The sequence below is a fragment of the Brachycentrus maculatus genome, unplaced genomic scaffold (genome assembly GCF_059751285.1).
Source record: "Brachycentrus maculatus isolate JH-2025_06_01 unplaced genomic scaffold, ASM5975128v1 h1tg000056l, whole genome shotgun sequence".
In the NCBI taxonomy this organism is placed as follows: Eukaryota; Metazoa; Arthropoda; class Insecta; order Trichoptera; family Brachycentridae; genus Brachycentrus; species Brachycentrus maculatus.
In genome coordinates, this window is record NW_028280810.1 from 777,448 (window position 1) to 792,913 (window position 15,466).

Consider the following 15,466-nt stretch of genomic DNA (forward strand, 5'->3'; position numbering starts at 1 on the left):
TTATATGATGCAGTGCCCTATGCACCACTGGGGTGTGGATAAAGGTTTGAAGATGAAGAAGATATAATATATATGTATGTATACAAAAGGATTTTAAATAATTTTCATTCATTTGCAAAATTTACATATTGAAATCATAATTTTCATATGTAACATGTTTCTAAATATCCTTTATTACATTACATATTGCAATAGGCATAATACCAATTGTAATTGATAATACCCGATTTTAGCAGTAATTAAGATTTAAATCATATTGTTAAAAAAATATAAACTCAATTTCAACTATGCTACCAAACACTAAACGGATATATACACAATATTTACATAACATTCTTCAGTCTTGTGTGGATTTACATCATTTTTGGGATAGAAGAAAACAACACATACTATGTATTTTAGCAACCCTGTTATTCGCCAGCAGCTTATTAGCACGCACATTTATTATACACCAAATCAAAAATTGGCAAGATATTTTACCTCACAGTTTGAAACACAAAAAGTCCTGAATAAAGTAAATATGGGATATTTCCAGTGAATGGAATAATAGAAAATAAGGTGAGGTGAAATTTTAAAATAACCAGCGTTAAATTTTACCAACAAAAAATTGTGAGTTAATGCTTTATGATGATTTTATTAGCAGTTTAGAATTCGACTAAATCAATGCAACACGAGGACATTACAAAAAGTTCAATTCAGAATTGATTGGCCTTTTACATAATAAAGCACAGATAAAATACATATAAACTGCCAACCATAATTTTTATCAAGAAAGGTCTATTAGACACATTTATTAGTCCCCTGTTTTGAGGTTTTGGTTATCGAGGCTCGGCTGTATAAACTACCAGTTATGTCCGCCTCCGTAGTGTAGTAGCGCATTTGGCTGCTATGGAGGTCCCGGGTTCCGGGGATATGGGCGAGAAAGAGAACCAGTTATGAAAAGGTCTGAGGCCTGCCTGTTATGACCAACGGAGAGGACATGGACTTTCACCAAGTAGGCTATTTCCCAACTACAAGTGGCGTAGAACTCATTACCAAATCATAAACGTGGAGATTCAGAGCAAAGAGTTATCAAAATGTTGCTCTGGAAAGTGGGAGTAGGCAGGTTATACATCTAAACGAGAGAATGGCAATTAGAAACCAACATTGTAGAGTGGCAACCAAGAGCAAAATACAAAAATGTGTGTCATCAATCATGTGATGATATTGTCATTACCAGAAAGAACTTCAAGGAGTGCCCCGAACCACAAGAATCGCCGGCACGTGAGAGAGATCTTTACCCGAAGTGGGTAGATGTTGGTTGAGAGAGAATATAAAGATTATTTAATACACAAAACAGGCAATACATTGAAAACTTAATTTTGTAGTTTCCTACTGTTGCATTGATGTAGTAATATGTTCTAATACAACATATTTTTAACATACTGCATAAAACATAATTGAATAGTCAACATGTCACGACTAAGTTCATCATTTCTGAATCGAGTTCAGAAAAAAGTTTAAATTTTAAACTAGAATGTCCGAACAATATTACATATAATAGATTTGAGAAATAAATTTACAAAACTAGATTTAATTTACTAACTTGTTTTTTTTAACCATTTCAATGAGCCTATCTCAATTTTTTTTGTTTTGACTTGGTCACTTTTCGCAGTATGTTCACAATCCTATATATTTATATATAATAGTTGCAGATAAACACTTTTAATATATATATATGTATATATATATATATATATATATATATATATATATATATATATATATATATATATATGCATATTTCGAAGCAGGTGCTTAGTAAAAAATTATGATAACTTTATATCAAAATATACATATTTCACATGCGGAAATATTTTCTCTCAGTAACAAAATAATAAATTAAAAAAATTATAATTTGTGAATAATTTTAAATCTTTTTAGACGCATTCTTGAAATTTTAAATAATGATACGTAAAATAAAATTTATTTATAACAGTTCGTAAAATGCGCCAAAAAGATATGATTATATGTCATAAAAAAATATTTTATTGTATGTAACAAAAATAAAAATTATTTTAATACTACACTTTTAAAATTATTCTATATCTTCAGAACCAACCTGTGACAATTTTTTATAAATATATTGAACTTTAAAATGCAATAACGGAATAAGAAATATATTTTTTTATATGTAAATTACATAGGCAGTACTGATAATTAAGGGTATAATAAATTAAAAAAAACTTGGAATAATGAATTATCTCTGTACCCAAGTGATATCTATCTAGAATACATAGCCATGATTTACATAATTATTGCTGTATGAGCATATTGTAATTTACAGAAACCTTCACATTTCAACAAACCGCAACCTTTATAATATTATGCGTAACATTACTTTTATTTATAACAATTAAATGAAATTCAAGAGACAAATAAGTGAAATAGCGGAAAATCCATTATCTACAGCATACAAGATATATAATTTTAGTGAATCTATACATGATTTTTTTTACTACACAATACTGTGTATTACATAAATCATATACACATATATCAGTATATACATATATATTCAAGTATGTATATATTTTACTAGATTCCCTACAGAAGTTACTCAAAAAATATTATTTGATTTTAAATTAGAGAAAAGGTAATTATTAATAAAATAAACTGAAATGTTGAATTAAAAAAAAAAACTTGAATTGACTCAACTAATCTGACAACACTACCAAAATTTTTATTAGGTTGGAGTTATCCTTATTAGCATAATATCCCATTCGACAAAGATATTTCTTCCATATTAAAATGTAACAAATGAAGAATGTAAGCAACACTATATGCGGTAGAGTTATAACATGGGTGGTCTTGCGGGTGAGTGAGTTTAGCTCGTCGGAGAAAGTTGGTTTCATTGCATCATTTTATACCTATAAACCACAATGCTGATTACTCCAATGGCAACAGTAAATATGGCCGTACCCCACAGAAGCATCTGAAAAAGAGATATAATGTACTTTCTGTGGGTGATATATTGCCCTATTCAGATATACAAAATTCTACTTTATGGAAAGTGCATCGCAATATTTTACGCCTTCGACGGGACTTCACACCTAAAAATAATGAAAAAAAAACAGATAAAACTCTGCTTTTTGACATGTTGGTATTGTCAACATACAAGATAACAGATTAACACTTGTGAATTGAAAGTATCGTCAATTAGAATATCATTCTCAATTATAATGCATATTTCAAATTTATTTTGTGAATCCCTTAGTGCCCTTGTGCACTACACGGAATTTAACAGTCCAGCAGTCCGGTTTTGAAAAATAAAAGCGACTACGACAGTTTAGCATGATCGAATTTGCGCGCAACGTGATCACGCACCGATCAAGAGCACCGATCCGAAGAAAGATGGACAAAAGCACCAGCCAACCAAGCCAATCATCCTTTTTTGCGCTAACTGAAGTGCCGAACGGTAAAATTCCGTTTAGTGCACAAACGCCCTTACTGAACACGAGAAATAAAACTTTATTTTATAGATTTGGTAAGAAAATGTAATTAATAATGAGTATATTACGGTCTATAAGACGCACCTTAATTTTTAAGCAAATTTTTAAAAAATATAACATTTGTACCATTTTTATTATTAGATTGCAAAGCCAGACTAAAAAATCTTGATTTATAAAATCGAACTGACGTTTCTAGTCCCCCAAAATTTACATTCCAATTGGAAAATAAACTTTTGTCCTTTTTGCCCCACATACTGTTGTAATAGATACGATAGACAAAAATGTAAGCTTGGAATTTAAATACATAATACTAATGATGAAAAAAATGTTGAATAACATCCGACATGGGACCTAAGAGATAAAAATCAATGTCTAATGAGATTCGACATTGGACCAGTAAGGGTTAAAATCCTTAGAAAAACATCTTTATATTAATTACGAGTATAAGACGCACCTGAATTTTGCAGTAAATTTTTGAAAGGAAAAAGTGCATCTCATAGTCCGTAAAATATGATGAATGTATTTAATTACATAGCACATTATACCTAAATAACATATTTAAAAAAAAAATTGTTGTACAAAAACAATCATTCAATAGGTAAGTCTTGAGGCGAATTCATATTGCAAGAAGAGTTGATAAGTAATTTTCAATTTACCTTCTTCTTGCCCCCACCATCCTTGGGCTTGGGACTCTTGTCGGACTTCTTGTCCTTGGCATCGCGGCCCCCGAGCATTTTCCTCGCGAGGTCTCTCTCCCGCTGCCCGTCTTTCTTTTCCCTCTCCTCCAGTTTGACTAGCTCGGCTCGGAGTGACTTCTCCTCGGGGGAGAGTTTGATGGCGGCCCGGATCGCTTGCAACGCTCCCTCCACGTCATTCTTCTGAGACAGGATCTGGTAAAAAGTAATGATGATAAGACAGACTCTCGCCAGATTGAATGGCAAACTTTGCAGACCGAGTTAGAAAAATTCAGCTACTTTTTGCAATAAAGGATCACTTTTTAAAACTCCAGTTTCACTTCCCGAAATGAAATGCACAAGGCATTCAATTTTCTTCTGTGTCAGAAAATGTTCAACAACCCTTTTGAACAGTTCTTCATTGCATAAATATATTTTTTCTGATGAAAAATGTATTTACAATATTTTTAATGTGTCGAAATATTAATTCGCAAATTCTGGGTTTGTCTCCAGTTGGGAGTGAGACCCAGAGTGTGGGGGGTAAAAACTGGCAGCAAACAGTAACCGACCGAAGAGAATGGAAGGATACCGCAGAGACCCATATCCAGCAGTGGAGGACAGGAGGCTAGAGAAGTAGAAGAAGATATTTGTTTGTATAAAATACAATAATACAGTTTGCTTACCTTTCCCTTCCTGAACAGGGCTTTTACATTATCTGGTTGGCAACTCAGCACAGTTTCTACACTGTGGAGAGCGGCTTCGAATGACCCTAGCTTCATCTGCGCCGCTGCCATGTTATTATACACTTTTATCCTATCTGATAACAAATTGTGCAAGTCGTCCGATATGGTCTGGAAAAAACAAATAAATTAATACTGGCATTGACCTTCTAATGAGATCTAATGTAACCCTTCACCTTCTTCTTACTAACACTTATCTGCACCCAAGGGTGCATAGGGCACTGCATCGTACTGATGCAGCGTTATCTTGATCGTTACTTACATGAAGGCAAGGTGATCATCGATCACTCCTGCGCCTCAGGGACCAGTCCAGGGTAAAATTAAATAGATATTAGAGTGTAGAATCACTAAAAATTATTTTCACACCCGGGACCTCCAGCACGGTAGCTAAACACGCTGACCATTACACCACGGAGGCGGACAAATACTAGTATGAGATGATAAATACTCACGGTCAAATCTCCGTCAGGAGTGGGGTCAGTAATGCCTCCCTTGGTTTCGTCCAGATACTCAATGGCTCTCCGGTAGCTCTGAATCGCCAATGCCGGCTCCTGCATACTATACCACCAGTTGCCGCGTTCTCTCTTCTTATTCCTACAAATAATAATGAAAATATCATAGTCGTACAGGAGAAAGTGACCAATTACCAAAACGTAAAATGTTCAGGAGGGCCATTTAAGTCACCTTTTCTTGGCAAGAAAATAAACATCAATGCAATCAGTCATTTTTAACAAGTCAATATATTATACTTACAAGTTTAAAATCTTTTGGGATTTTTTCAGGGCAATAATAATCTAGTAAGATATCAAATAGTCAATGATAACGTTTTTGTAAAAAATGCACTTGGTCACATTCTCCTGTATGACTACGATATATATTATTGATTACAAGAACGAATTTCTAAAGATTTTTATTGCAATTGCATGTTAAATTTGTTTATACATATATGCATAGTAAAAGAAGCGACTAAAAGCAGTTATTAGTCACTTATTGTTAGTTAGTCATAACATGAGAGCAAGGTAAACAGCTTTAGACAGTCCTAGACCACAGGCAATATGGATGTTCAATAATACACATTCAATATTACACGGCATACAACTTCTAGCTACCGCTAGCACTAACCGAACAAGCATCGAACTGTGGTGATGCCTGCTCAGTGGTCTGAGTTAAGAGTTTGTACAACAACTAATTCACCCTACATCCAGATTGACGGCAAAGCAAGAACTGTCCGTACATGATTGACTTTAATTTGAATTATTCCCTAGTGATATATACTCCAATCTGTAGACTGCCAAATAACAACAAAAATATGCTATTGTTATACTCTATGCATGTTACATTTTAACAATCTCCTTATCATTCATTGTTCACTTTGGAGGCGGAGGAATTACGAAGTAGTGTTTATTAAAGTGGTATTACACTAAGTCCTCCTCCGTGGTGTAATGGTCAGCGTGTTTAGCTACCGTGCTGGAGGTCCCTGGTTCGATTCCCAGGGGGGGTGAAAACAAATATTGGTGATTTTACACTGTAATATTTATTTAATATTACCCTAGACTGGTTCCTGAAGCGCAAGAGTGATCACCTTGCCTTCATGTAAGTATGATCAAGATAACACTGTGTCAATTTGATGCAGTTCCCTATGCACCATTGAGTGCGGATAAGGGTTATGAGTGAGTGATTACACAAAGTGAACCATGAATAATAAGGAGAGTGTTATATTACCATACCACGAAGTTAACAATGCTTTTATGTAATATACAAAATATGTTACATTTTAGCCTACATTGGGCTTATTTCCAATATTGATTGAATGCTCACCCGATTATTTGGCGATCCTTGATGGACAACGTATCGAGATCAGGTTCCGGGGTGAAGTGCAGCATCTCCACCGTGTACTCCAGGTCAGAGTTGGGAAGAACGTGAGGAGCCATCCCCACCTCTCCGAACCCAAATCTGGGTGAAACTTTCAGTTCACATATCTCACCGATATGCATGAATCTCAAGATCAAGTCGATTCCTTGGATAACCTGAAATTTATCAATATTTTAAAAATATATTTCACAACTCTTGGTTGGTGATAATAACCGGGGCTTTTTTTCCATGTAACATAGTGGAACGGCTTTCCGGCACCTTTTTTTAAATTGATTTTTTTTTTAGTTTTCAAATTCAATTAGACAAAACAATGTTTGCGCTTACGTAATTACAATCTATATTTATATAATTCGTCAAAATGATAAAATGTGGTAAAGTAATGAATATTTAAATTAGTAAAAAGCTTGACATGAGTGAGATCTTTTTTGTTAAAAAAAAAAAATTTAACCTTTTAAATAATAAATGAAACACAGAAAATATAATAACCATTTAACCTTTTAAACAACAAATGAAATACAGTAAATATAATAACCATTTAACCAATTAAATAATAAATGAAATACAGAAAATATGCAAACGCTTAGATAAGAATTATTGATAAGATAAATAAAAGAGTGTTTGATGGTTCGGGTAAATGAAGTGAATGAATGGTGGAATAGATTTATAATCTCTGGCTGAAAGTAGGCTCTAGAACAGTGGTTCTTAACCTGGGTTCGATCGAACCCCAGGGGTTCGGTGAGTCGTTCTCCAGGGTTCGGCGGAGCTCAAAACACACACCCGACTTATTGTTCCATATTATGTAAAGTGATACAATATACATTAAATTCATGTATCCAATAGATCTAGTATATTATTTGAAAGGAATATATCAATCTAGCAATAAATTTTTCCAATTAAGGGTTTGGTGAACGCCCATATGAAACTGGTGGGGTTCGGTACCTCCAATATGGTTAAGAACCACTGCTCTAAGAGCTAGTGAAGGCTGAAGACGACATAGTACAATCAAGTGCAGCAAATCATTGAAAGTGGGCAATTAAAAGTCCAAATAATCATTTTACTTGTATGAGGAGATGCATGGATGTGTAAAAGATATAGCGTAATAAAATGTAGCTTGTAAATATATTCTCCTCTCTGCTTGCTGTTAGCTGGGTTATTTCTTGAATGAGTTTCGTGAGCACCAACAACTTTTATGGTAAAAATGCACCAGGAGTTTAATTTAATCATTTTAGTGAATTATTAATGTTAAAGGTGCTCAGATCAACGCACAACCTGTGTGAATAAATTAGGAATATCTGAAAATAATTGTTTTGAAACTTACATCTCCATCACCCAGTTGTACTTGATAGTTCTCTTGTTTCTCTATAACCTGACCATTCTTCAACCTTCCTTCAAAACTTATTCTACACAGGTCGTTCCGGTCTGGTCTGCCTTCATCCTCGTTGCCTTCTTTGATTACCTGAGAATGATAAGAAAATATAACATAGATTATTGTTATTTTATAGACCTACAAGTAAGGTGTGTAAAAAATATGTATTGGAGTACTGTGATAATCATCACTTTAGAATAAATAAGGGTTTCAGTATGATGTTAGAGACTAAAAGGAATGTGTATTTGACTACGCATCTTTATCGATTGTTGCGCGGTATGATCGATAATCCTGAAATTATCCGGAACATTGGTCTGTATGTTCCCGATAGTTACCTAAGACAGCGTCGACATAGATTGTTTCACATTCCTATACACAGGACCAACCTGCCGATGGTTATGCCTGTAGGAAGAGCTACCGCTATGTTGAACAATATCTCATTGGATATTGATCTGTTCCATGTGTCTAAAGGAGTTTTCCAAAGCGGGATTCTTCTACACCTTTAGCAATAGTTCTTGCATATATTTTATTTTTAATGTATACGATTAAAAAATTTTATAGTTTGTAATGTATATATTAATTGAAATAAATAAATAAATTGAAAAGTGTTTAATTTTAATAAAATAAATTGAAATTGAAATTGATGTGTTAATTTTTTCCTTTAAATACATAACACACATTTCAGTCACAGCATAGAACCTTGACTTTTCTCCATCTAGCAAGAAAATAAATACAAATAACAATGATATTGCCATTGGAGTCTATTAATATTTTTGGAACTGTTCTGATGAAGTTGCAAGAGAGGACAACTAAAACTGTTGCCTGAATTGGAAGTTTTACAAGTAGTGGTCGGCAAAAGTCAAACAGTATCCGATCCTAACAAATTTTGACTACTTTGAGCTCCTAGTAGCAGCGTTTATACTAAAGAGGCTATTATCTCAAGCAGGTATTGTGTATAAAGAAGAGTGCAATCGTTAACTGCTAACAAGTACTGAAAAACGCTTTTATTCACAAATTTAAAAATTCATCACAATTTACCTGATTTCAACATAAAGTATTTGATATGTAACAGATTCTACTTAACACATTGTTTGCAGGAAACACTTAAAAGTGTCTTTTACATACTGTTGGTAGAGAGCGGGAGACGCTTATAAGGGTTCTGTTTGCTTACTTTTGGTAGAGCGCGAGAGACGCTAATTTTTTTTATAGAGATCAGAATTTGGTTTGCGGTTACTTGTGATTAGTATAGTTATTAGGACCGGAGGTTGATGAAAAAGCTGCCTGACAACAATATATTAACTTTCCCTGATTAATTATCCAGTTCAGTATCCGGCCAAATACTAGAAAATTGCTGGGTATTGATCGAATATCGGTTTCATCTTTAATGTATATGAAACAAAAGGTTCTTCACTGGACAAAGCTTAACATCAAACAATTTCATTAGAAGAATATTTGTGATCTTACAAATCCGCATGTGGGTAGGGCATGGTTAAAAACGTCCTCATTTTTATTGCAGTTCCTCTGGTAAGCCAGTCCACGCATTTGCGTAATTTTTATTTTTATTTTTACGAAACTCCTAAAAACTTGGGAGCAAATTTGATACGCAGCAATATTTTATCTACACCTAAATTACAAGGAAAATCTATTTACATAAGTCTAAAAGATATCATAATACTTAGATTATAAAACTCATTCCGAGACATTATTAGGATTTTCTTCGAAAGGACATTCAGCGTTACACAATATTACTAGCAATAGTTGTAAATAACCTTGAAGCAAATGGATAAATAAAAATGTGCGTAAAACCTTTTTCATTAAATGTCCGCTGCCGAGAACGTCCATCCATTCTTCGTCTTGGGGTTTAATGATTTTATCATCGTTGTTTACATTTTCGTCGGCCGAATCATTAACTACCCCTAAATCCTCAAAAGAGCTGCTGTCTGATTTATCAACGGTGGACCGTGACGCGCTCATCGTGAAATTTTATTACGATAATGACAACTGATTTATTCGTGCCCTAGGTTAACAACATCGGTAAAACACAAACTCGACAGATATCGAAAAGTGATTCGATTTAAATTCTATAAGTCGATAACTATAGACAACGTTAAATAAATATTAATTTTCTAGCGAAAAACTAACGAAATTACAATAAAAGCGACATTGACAATTGAACAATATTTGCAATTCGTGTCTTCGAGAAATCGACCATAGACTAATGGTAAAATAGTATTTACCAAAGACTAAATTGGTTTATACCCTAGTCTGGAGGAGTAGGAAGCGAAACGTTGGCAGGCAAAACGAGGGAAGCTGGAGGCGTTGTTGCTGAGATGTGGTGTTACAGGCGCACGTTGGGTATTCGTCAATCGGAACATTTAGGGAGCAACGAGGTATTAAGTAAGTCTAGATGCTTACTAAATAAAGTAAAAAACAGTGAGCCAAATGGATAAGCCATAATATAATGGGGACTGGCCGGAACCATTTCTTCATAACGTAACACGTAATACGATGCGAGCATTCCTATAGTCAGTACAGCGAGCGGAGCGCTCCATCCATAGTCGGAGCTCTCGCCGCGAGCGATGTTACGACGTTACGTTACGATGAAATGCTCTGGTCAGTCCCTAGCTTAAAACATCCAGGCCTGCTTCTTACAATTGCAAAAGACATGTGAAAAGACATAAATTATAGAGGACGACATGGACCAAATTATCTCCGACATGCGCTGTAGCGAGTACACCAAGCTTAAGAGACGAGCGGAGGATAGAGGCGGAGGAGACTAAGCATGAAAGAAGCAAACCAATCGTGACACAGTTTGTAACCCACGAAGAAGAATGGTTATCAATTTCGTTGAGTAGGACGAGTAGGAATAAGAATGTGGAACGATAACAGGTTTTTGAGGCTATGGTTAATTTTGCCGTAGAAAGAGCTGTTTTTATCTATGAACTTCTCGTGTCATTTGTCAATTAGAAACTGTCAAATTTTGGAGCCACTTAGACCTCCTCGCGTTATTTATTTTGTTCAAATAACATGCAAAAATATGAAAAGCTCGAAAAAATTGGTGAAGGTACATATGGTACAGTCTTTAAAGCCAAAAATAGAGAAACACACGAGATAGTAGCGTTAAAGCGTGTGAGATTAGACGACGACGATGAAGGGGTCCCATCGTCTGCACTCCGGGAGATTTGTCTACTGAAAGAGCTTAAGCATAAAAATATCGTGAGGCTTTACGATGTATTACACAGTGATAAAAAACTCACGCTTGTTTTTGAGCACTGTGACCAAGACCTTAAGAAGTACTTTGATAGTCTAAATGGGGAGATAGATTTGGAAGTCGTCCAATCTTTCATGTACCAATTATTGAGAGGTTTAGCCTTCTGTCATAGCCATAATGTCCTACATAGAGATTTAAAGCCTCAAAACTTATTAATTAATAAAAATGGGGAGTTGAAGTTGGCAGATTTTGGGTTAGCGAGAGCATTTGGTATACCTGTCAAGTGCTACTCTGCGGAAGTGGTGACCTTGTGGTATCGCCCGCCCGACGTGTTGTTTGGAGCCAAGCTGTACACCACCAGTATAGACATGTGGTCGGCGGGATGCATCTTTGCCGAACTTGCCAACGCGGGTCGACCCCTTTTCCCCGGATCAGATGTTGATGATCAATTAAAGCGAATATTTAAACTGCTAGGTAAGTACCCTTTTTTTTTACGATAACTCGCTTTATAGTCGAGTTTATTTTTTCCGTTTGACAGAAGAATAGGAATTCTCAGATGAGTGTGAGATGAAACTTAGAAAGATATTAAATAGGTATCTTAAATAATCTCCAAGCACTCGGCAGCTAAATAATCTCAGTCTCTTTTTTGGAGAGGCACAGCGAATCTAAAACATTAAGTTTGACATATCGCTCACTCCTTTCAAGAACGTCATGAATAAAAAATCGTTAATTTTCAGTTGTGCATGTTTTCGGAATGCCCAGAAAATGTACTATATCCCAGCAAAAGCGGCATATTTCAAACTTAATATTTATCCACTACAGGGCAGAAAGTGTTGTTTTTGCATTTTGAAGAAAAGGTATTGTTTAATTATTTTTTTAAATATACTAAATATTTTTCAAATGGAGAAAAAACCTTCAGGTTTTACCTAAAAAAATCTGTTGCACAGTAAAAAGTTCAATAAGTGGGTTGATATTTATTTTTATTACTATGTGTTATATTTTTAAACTTTAAAAACATTCTCCTGAGAAATCAAGTTTTTTGATTTATGACGTTGTTGAAAGGAGTGAGTGATATGTATAAATGTTTAGAAATTGTATCATGTTGTGCTTAAAAATGTAACTATAATAAACAAATAAAAAATAATAATAATAAAAAAATCTTAATTAGGTACATGGATGAAGTAAAGAGTGAAAGTCAAAACTATGCTAATTTAATAATATTTGCAGTGTCAAAATTGCTATTGATATGCTCCAATTTGTAGAGTAAATGGAATTTTGTTTGGGTAGTGTGCTTTTAAGTGGTAGAATGCTAAGAATAATTTTTTGTTCTAAAAACGAGGATAGCCGGAAAAGACTTGGCACGATCAGATCAATCAGAACCTAAAATCTGGTGGTGTCACAGGTCTGCGTAATTGGAAGGCATGTATAACTTGATGTATGGATGTAAAGGAAGCGAGGAGTGTATGTCAGGACAAAAGAGTGGCATTCCATCCTCTCTGCCTACCCCTGCAGCGAAAGGCTTGATGGTGCTACCACCACACTACTAGTAGTAGTAGTAGTCTAAAAGCATCCCCCGTAAATTTTTATGACAATGCCTCTTTTGATGTTGCAGCTTGCAACAACTGAAAATTGTAATTTGATTTTCCCTGCGAAAATAAGTCAGTTGAATGGCCATTGTGATATGTGGTTTGAACTCGAAATTGATATTTGTTTCAGGTACACCGACGGAAGATACGTGGACAGGAATAACTCAACTGCCAGATTACAAACCGTTTCCAATCTACCATCCGAGCATGAGCTTCTCCCAAGTGGTGCCCAAACTGTCCAGTCGAGGGAGAGACTTGCTCCAACACCTCCTGGTCTGTAATCCCATCCACCGGATATCAGCCGAAGAAGCCATGTCTCATGCTTACTTTATGGACTTGAATCCTACACTCAAGAATGATAGATCCTAGAATGTGTATTTTGTACTTTTATAAGACTTAACAAGTAGAGTAATGCGTAACTAGGTCTTATGATGGGGACTGACCGGAGTCATTTCGCCGTAACGTAACACGTTAGCGAGCATTCGTATAGTCAGTACAGCGAGCTGAGCTTGTTCCGAGTACTCCATCCAATGTTTGCTGTGAATGTTACGTTATGACAAATGCTCCAGTCAGACCCCACCTTAAGCGTATCACCATTGATATTCAATTCTCAGATAAGAAAAACTATTGTGATTTAACTCCAACAATCCATAAATCCTTTACAAATATACAATAATTTTTCCTCATCCCGAAAGGCTGCATTTTGCCAACACGACGCACATAGCAAGGTTTGGCATCCATTCAAAAACAGTACTAAGTAATATTATGTCCAAATACTATATTTTGTATAATCTAGATATTACAAAAAAAAAATTAAGACGGAGTTATCGATATACATAAAATTATACCTGTGAACAAAAAAATATAGTACGAATTTGTATGGCTGACAATAAAGATAGATTCTATCATCACAATATTGTGTGTTGTAGTGTGTTGATTTTTCTAAAATAACACATTTGGGCTATCGTGCAAACGTTGTACAGTGTGCAGATATGAGAGAATTATTGTATAGAGTGATCCATTTATCATTCATTACTCCATCAAATTGGAGTAAATATTCAGTCAGTACTTAATGTTTCAATCTTTTTGTGACATTATATAAATAAATATAAATTCCACAATTTAATTTACACTAATTGAAATGTGAATTGACAAACCAGATATTATTATTTATTCATATTATAAGATTTTTTGGTCATACTCTGTCTCTTTATGTCAAAATATAGAAATAGTGAAATATGTGAATAAGTTGTGTAGACTGATTGCCCCAATGAACGAATGATAATAAAAAAGTAGCGCAGGAGTAGCGAAAATACTAGGATGGCAGTTTTGTGTAATTGTAAAAAAAGACACATAAATACCAGTCATTCAACATATAATGTTGGTTCACTACATGAAATTGACATTAGTTACTGCAATGTGTATGTAAAATTATCCATCTTTCAGTACTAAGTGTTTCCATGATACAATGCATAATGACAATAATTTGTACACTGTTTTGATTTCATGTTTTATTAACTGACCACCGAGCACATTTGGTATTTATTCATCGCATTCCCGTAGTAGTTATGGTAGATAAACACAAAACTTTCACGAGTTTCTGAACATTGTGAGCCAAGTAATTATTGGCATGAAGCAGTACTGAATTAACTAGATTAGATAAAGATGTTTACTGATTTCTCAACATAGGTGAAAAAGTCTTTTCAGATGGGAATAGAAGTTTGGATTCTTACTGGGCTTACGATCTGTCATCTGTTGATTGTCTAGCAATTATTTTGGAACAAAAATTTAGACACTCAAAATATTACATTAGATAAATTTGACCATTGATTGTGTATATATGTATGTATAGGATATCTTAGAAAGGGTGTTCAATTTTAGTATTTATCGATTTAAGAGTGAAATTAAATCGATGACATTGTATCAATTTATTACCCACACCTAAATATAGATTTTGATAGTTTTCACATTGTTTAGAATTATTGCGAAATATGTATACAGTTGATTTTCCAAAAAAACTTCAATTCAACAAAGTTCTCACAATAACTAATAATTGAATTTTAAGGGTATTCTTCGTCTATATTGGCTTTTATGTAACGAATACTTATTTCGTATTTTCCTAATAGATACATTTTTATAAAATTCCATTCAATACTGAAATTATCAAGATGATATTCATACTAAAAATTTTGTACACAATAAACTTTTTTGTTGTGAATTACTGACTTTGTAATATGGAAGTTAGGCTGTATATTTATAAAATGTACATTGAAGCTTGTTTTATGAGATATATTGAAATAACAATATTACTTTACATTACATAATAATAAAAAAAATTGTTAATAATCATAATTTCAAATGTGAAAATAATGTCTTCAAAGTCAGAAAAGATGAGTCACATATTATACAAAATTAGCCATATTAAATGAGAAAAGTGTATGTATGTATTGGAGTATACATAGTTACCACACAGTTCCTGCTGTCGTTGAGAAAAAAGTGTTATCCCCAATTTAATAAAAAAAATAT

The 15,466-nt window shown here is 34.1% G+C and overlaps 2 protein-coding genes across 3 annotated transcripts; one reads left to right on the top strand and one right to left on the bottom strand.

The window, feature by feature from the left end:
* Positions 1-2,162: 2,162 nt before the first annotated feature.
* LOC148311775 (peptidyl-prolyl cis-trans isomerase FKBP8-like) lies at positions 2,163-10,360 on the bottom strand. 2 transcript variants are annotated; one of them, XM_088278325.1, is made up of 7 exons: positions 9,950-10,360; positions 8,096-8,233; positions 6,724-6,932; positions 5,358-5,499; positions 4,849-5,016; positions 4,148-4,381; positions 2,163-2,974 (listed from the first exon to the last, which is right to left on the bottom strand). In XM_088278325.1, exons 1-7 carry the CDS (start codon positions 10,115-10,117, stop codon positions 2,891-2,893), a joined length of 1,143 nt encoding a protein of 380 aa, XP_088134451.1. In that variant the 5' UTR covers positions 10,118-10,360; the 3' UTR covers positions 2,163-2,890. The 2 variants fall into 2 exon arrangements, with proteins under 2 accessions (XP_088134451.1, XP_088134452.1); XM_088278326.1 differs by having other exon boundaries at positions 2,968-3,092.
* A 699-nt stretch (positions 10,361-11,059) lies between these two features.
* On the top strand, positions 11,060-13,688 carry Cdk5 (Cyclin-dependent kinase 5). Its single transcript, XM_088278332.1, has 2 exons — positions 11,060-11,828; positions 13,071-13,688. The coding sequence occupies exons 1-2, from the start codon at positions 11,171-11,173 to the stop codon at positions 13,307-13,309; spliced, it is 897 nt and encodes a 298-aa protein (XP_088134458.1). The 5' UTR covers positions 11,060-11,170; the 3' UTR covers positions 13,310-13,688.
* The last annotated feature ends 1,778 nt before the right edge of the window (positions 13,689-15,466 follow it).

Coding starts and splice junctions, on each gene's coding strand:
- LOC148311775 (XM_088278325.1), bottom strand. CDS start 10,117: ATGAGCGCGTCACGGTCCACCGTTGATAAATCAGACAGCAGCTCTTTT. Junction 5,017..5,357: donor CTCCTGACGGAGATTTGACC/GTGAGTATTTAT, acceptor TGTTTTTTCCAG/ACCATATCGGACGACTTGCA. Junction 2,975..4,147: donor ATGGTGGGGGCAAGAAGAAG/GTAAATTGAAAA, acceptor TCTCTTTTTCAG/ATGCTTCTGTGGGGTACGGC.
- Cdk5 (XM_088278332.1), top strand. CDS start 11,171: ATGCAAAAATATGAAAAGCTCGAAAAAATTGGTGAAGGTACATATGGT. Junction 11,829..13,070: donor GCGAATATTTAAACTGCTAG/GTAAGTACCCTT, acceptor TATTTGTTTCAG/GTACACCGACGGAAGATACG.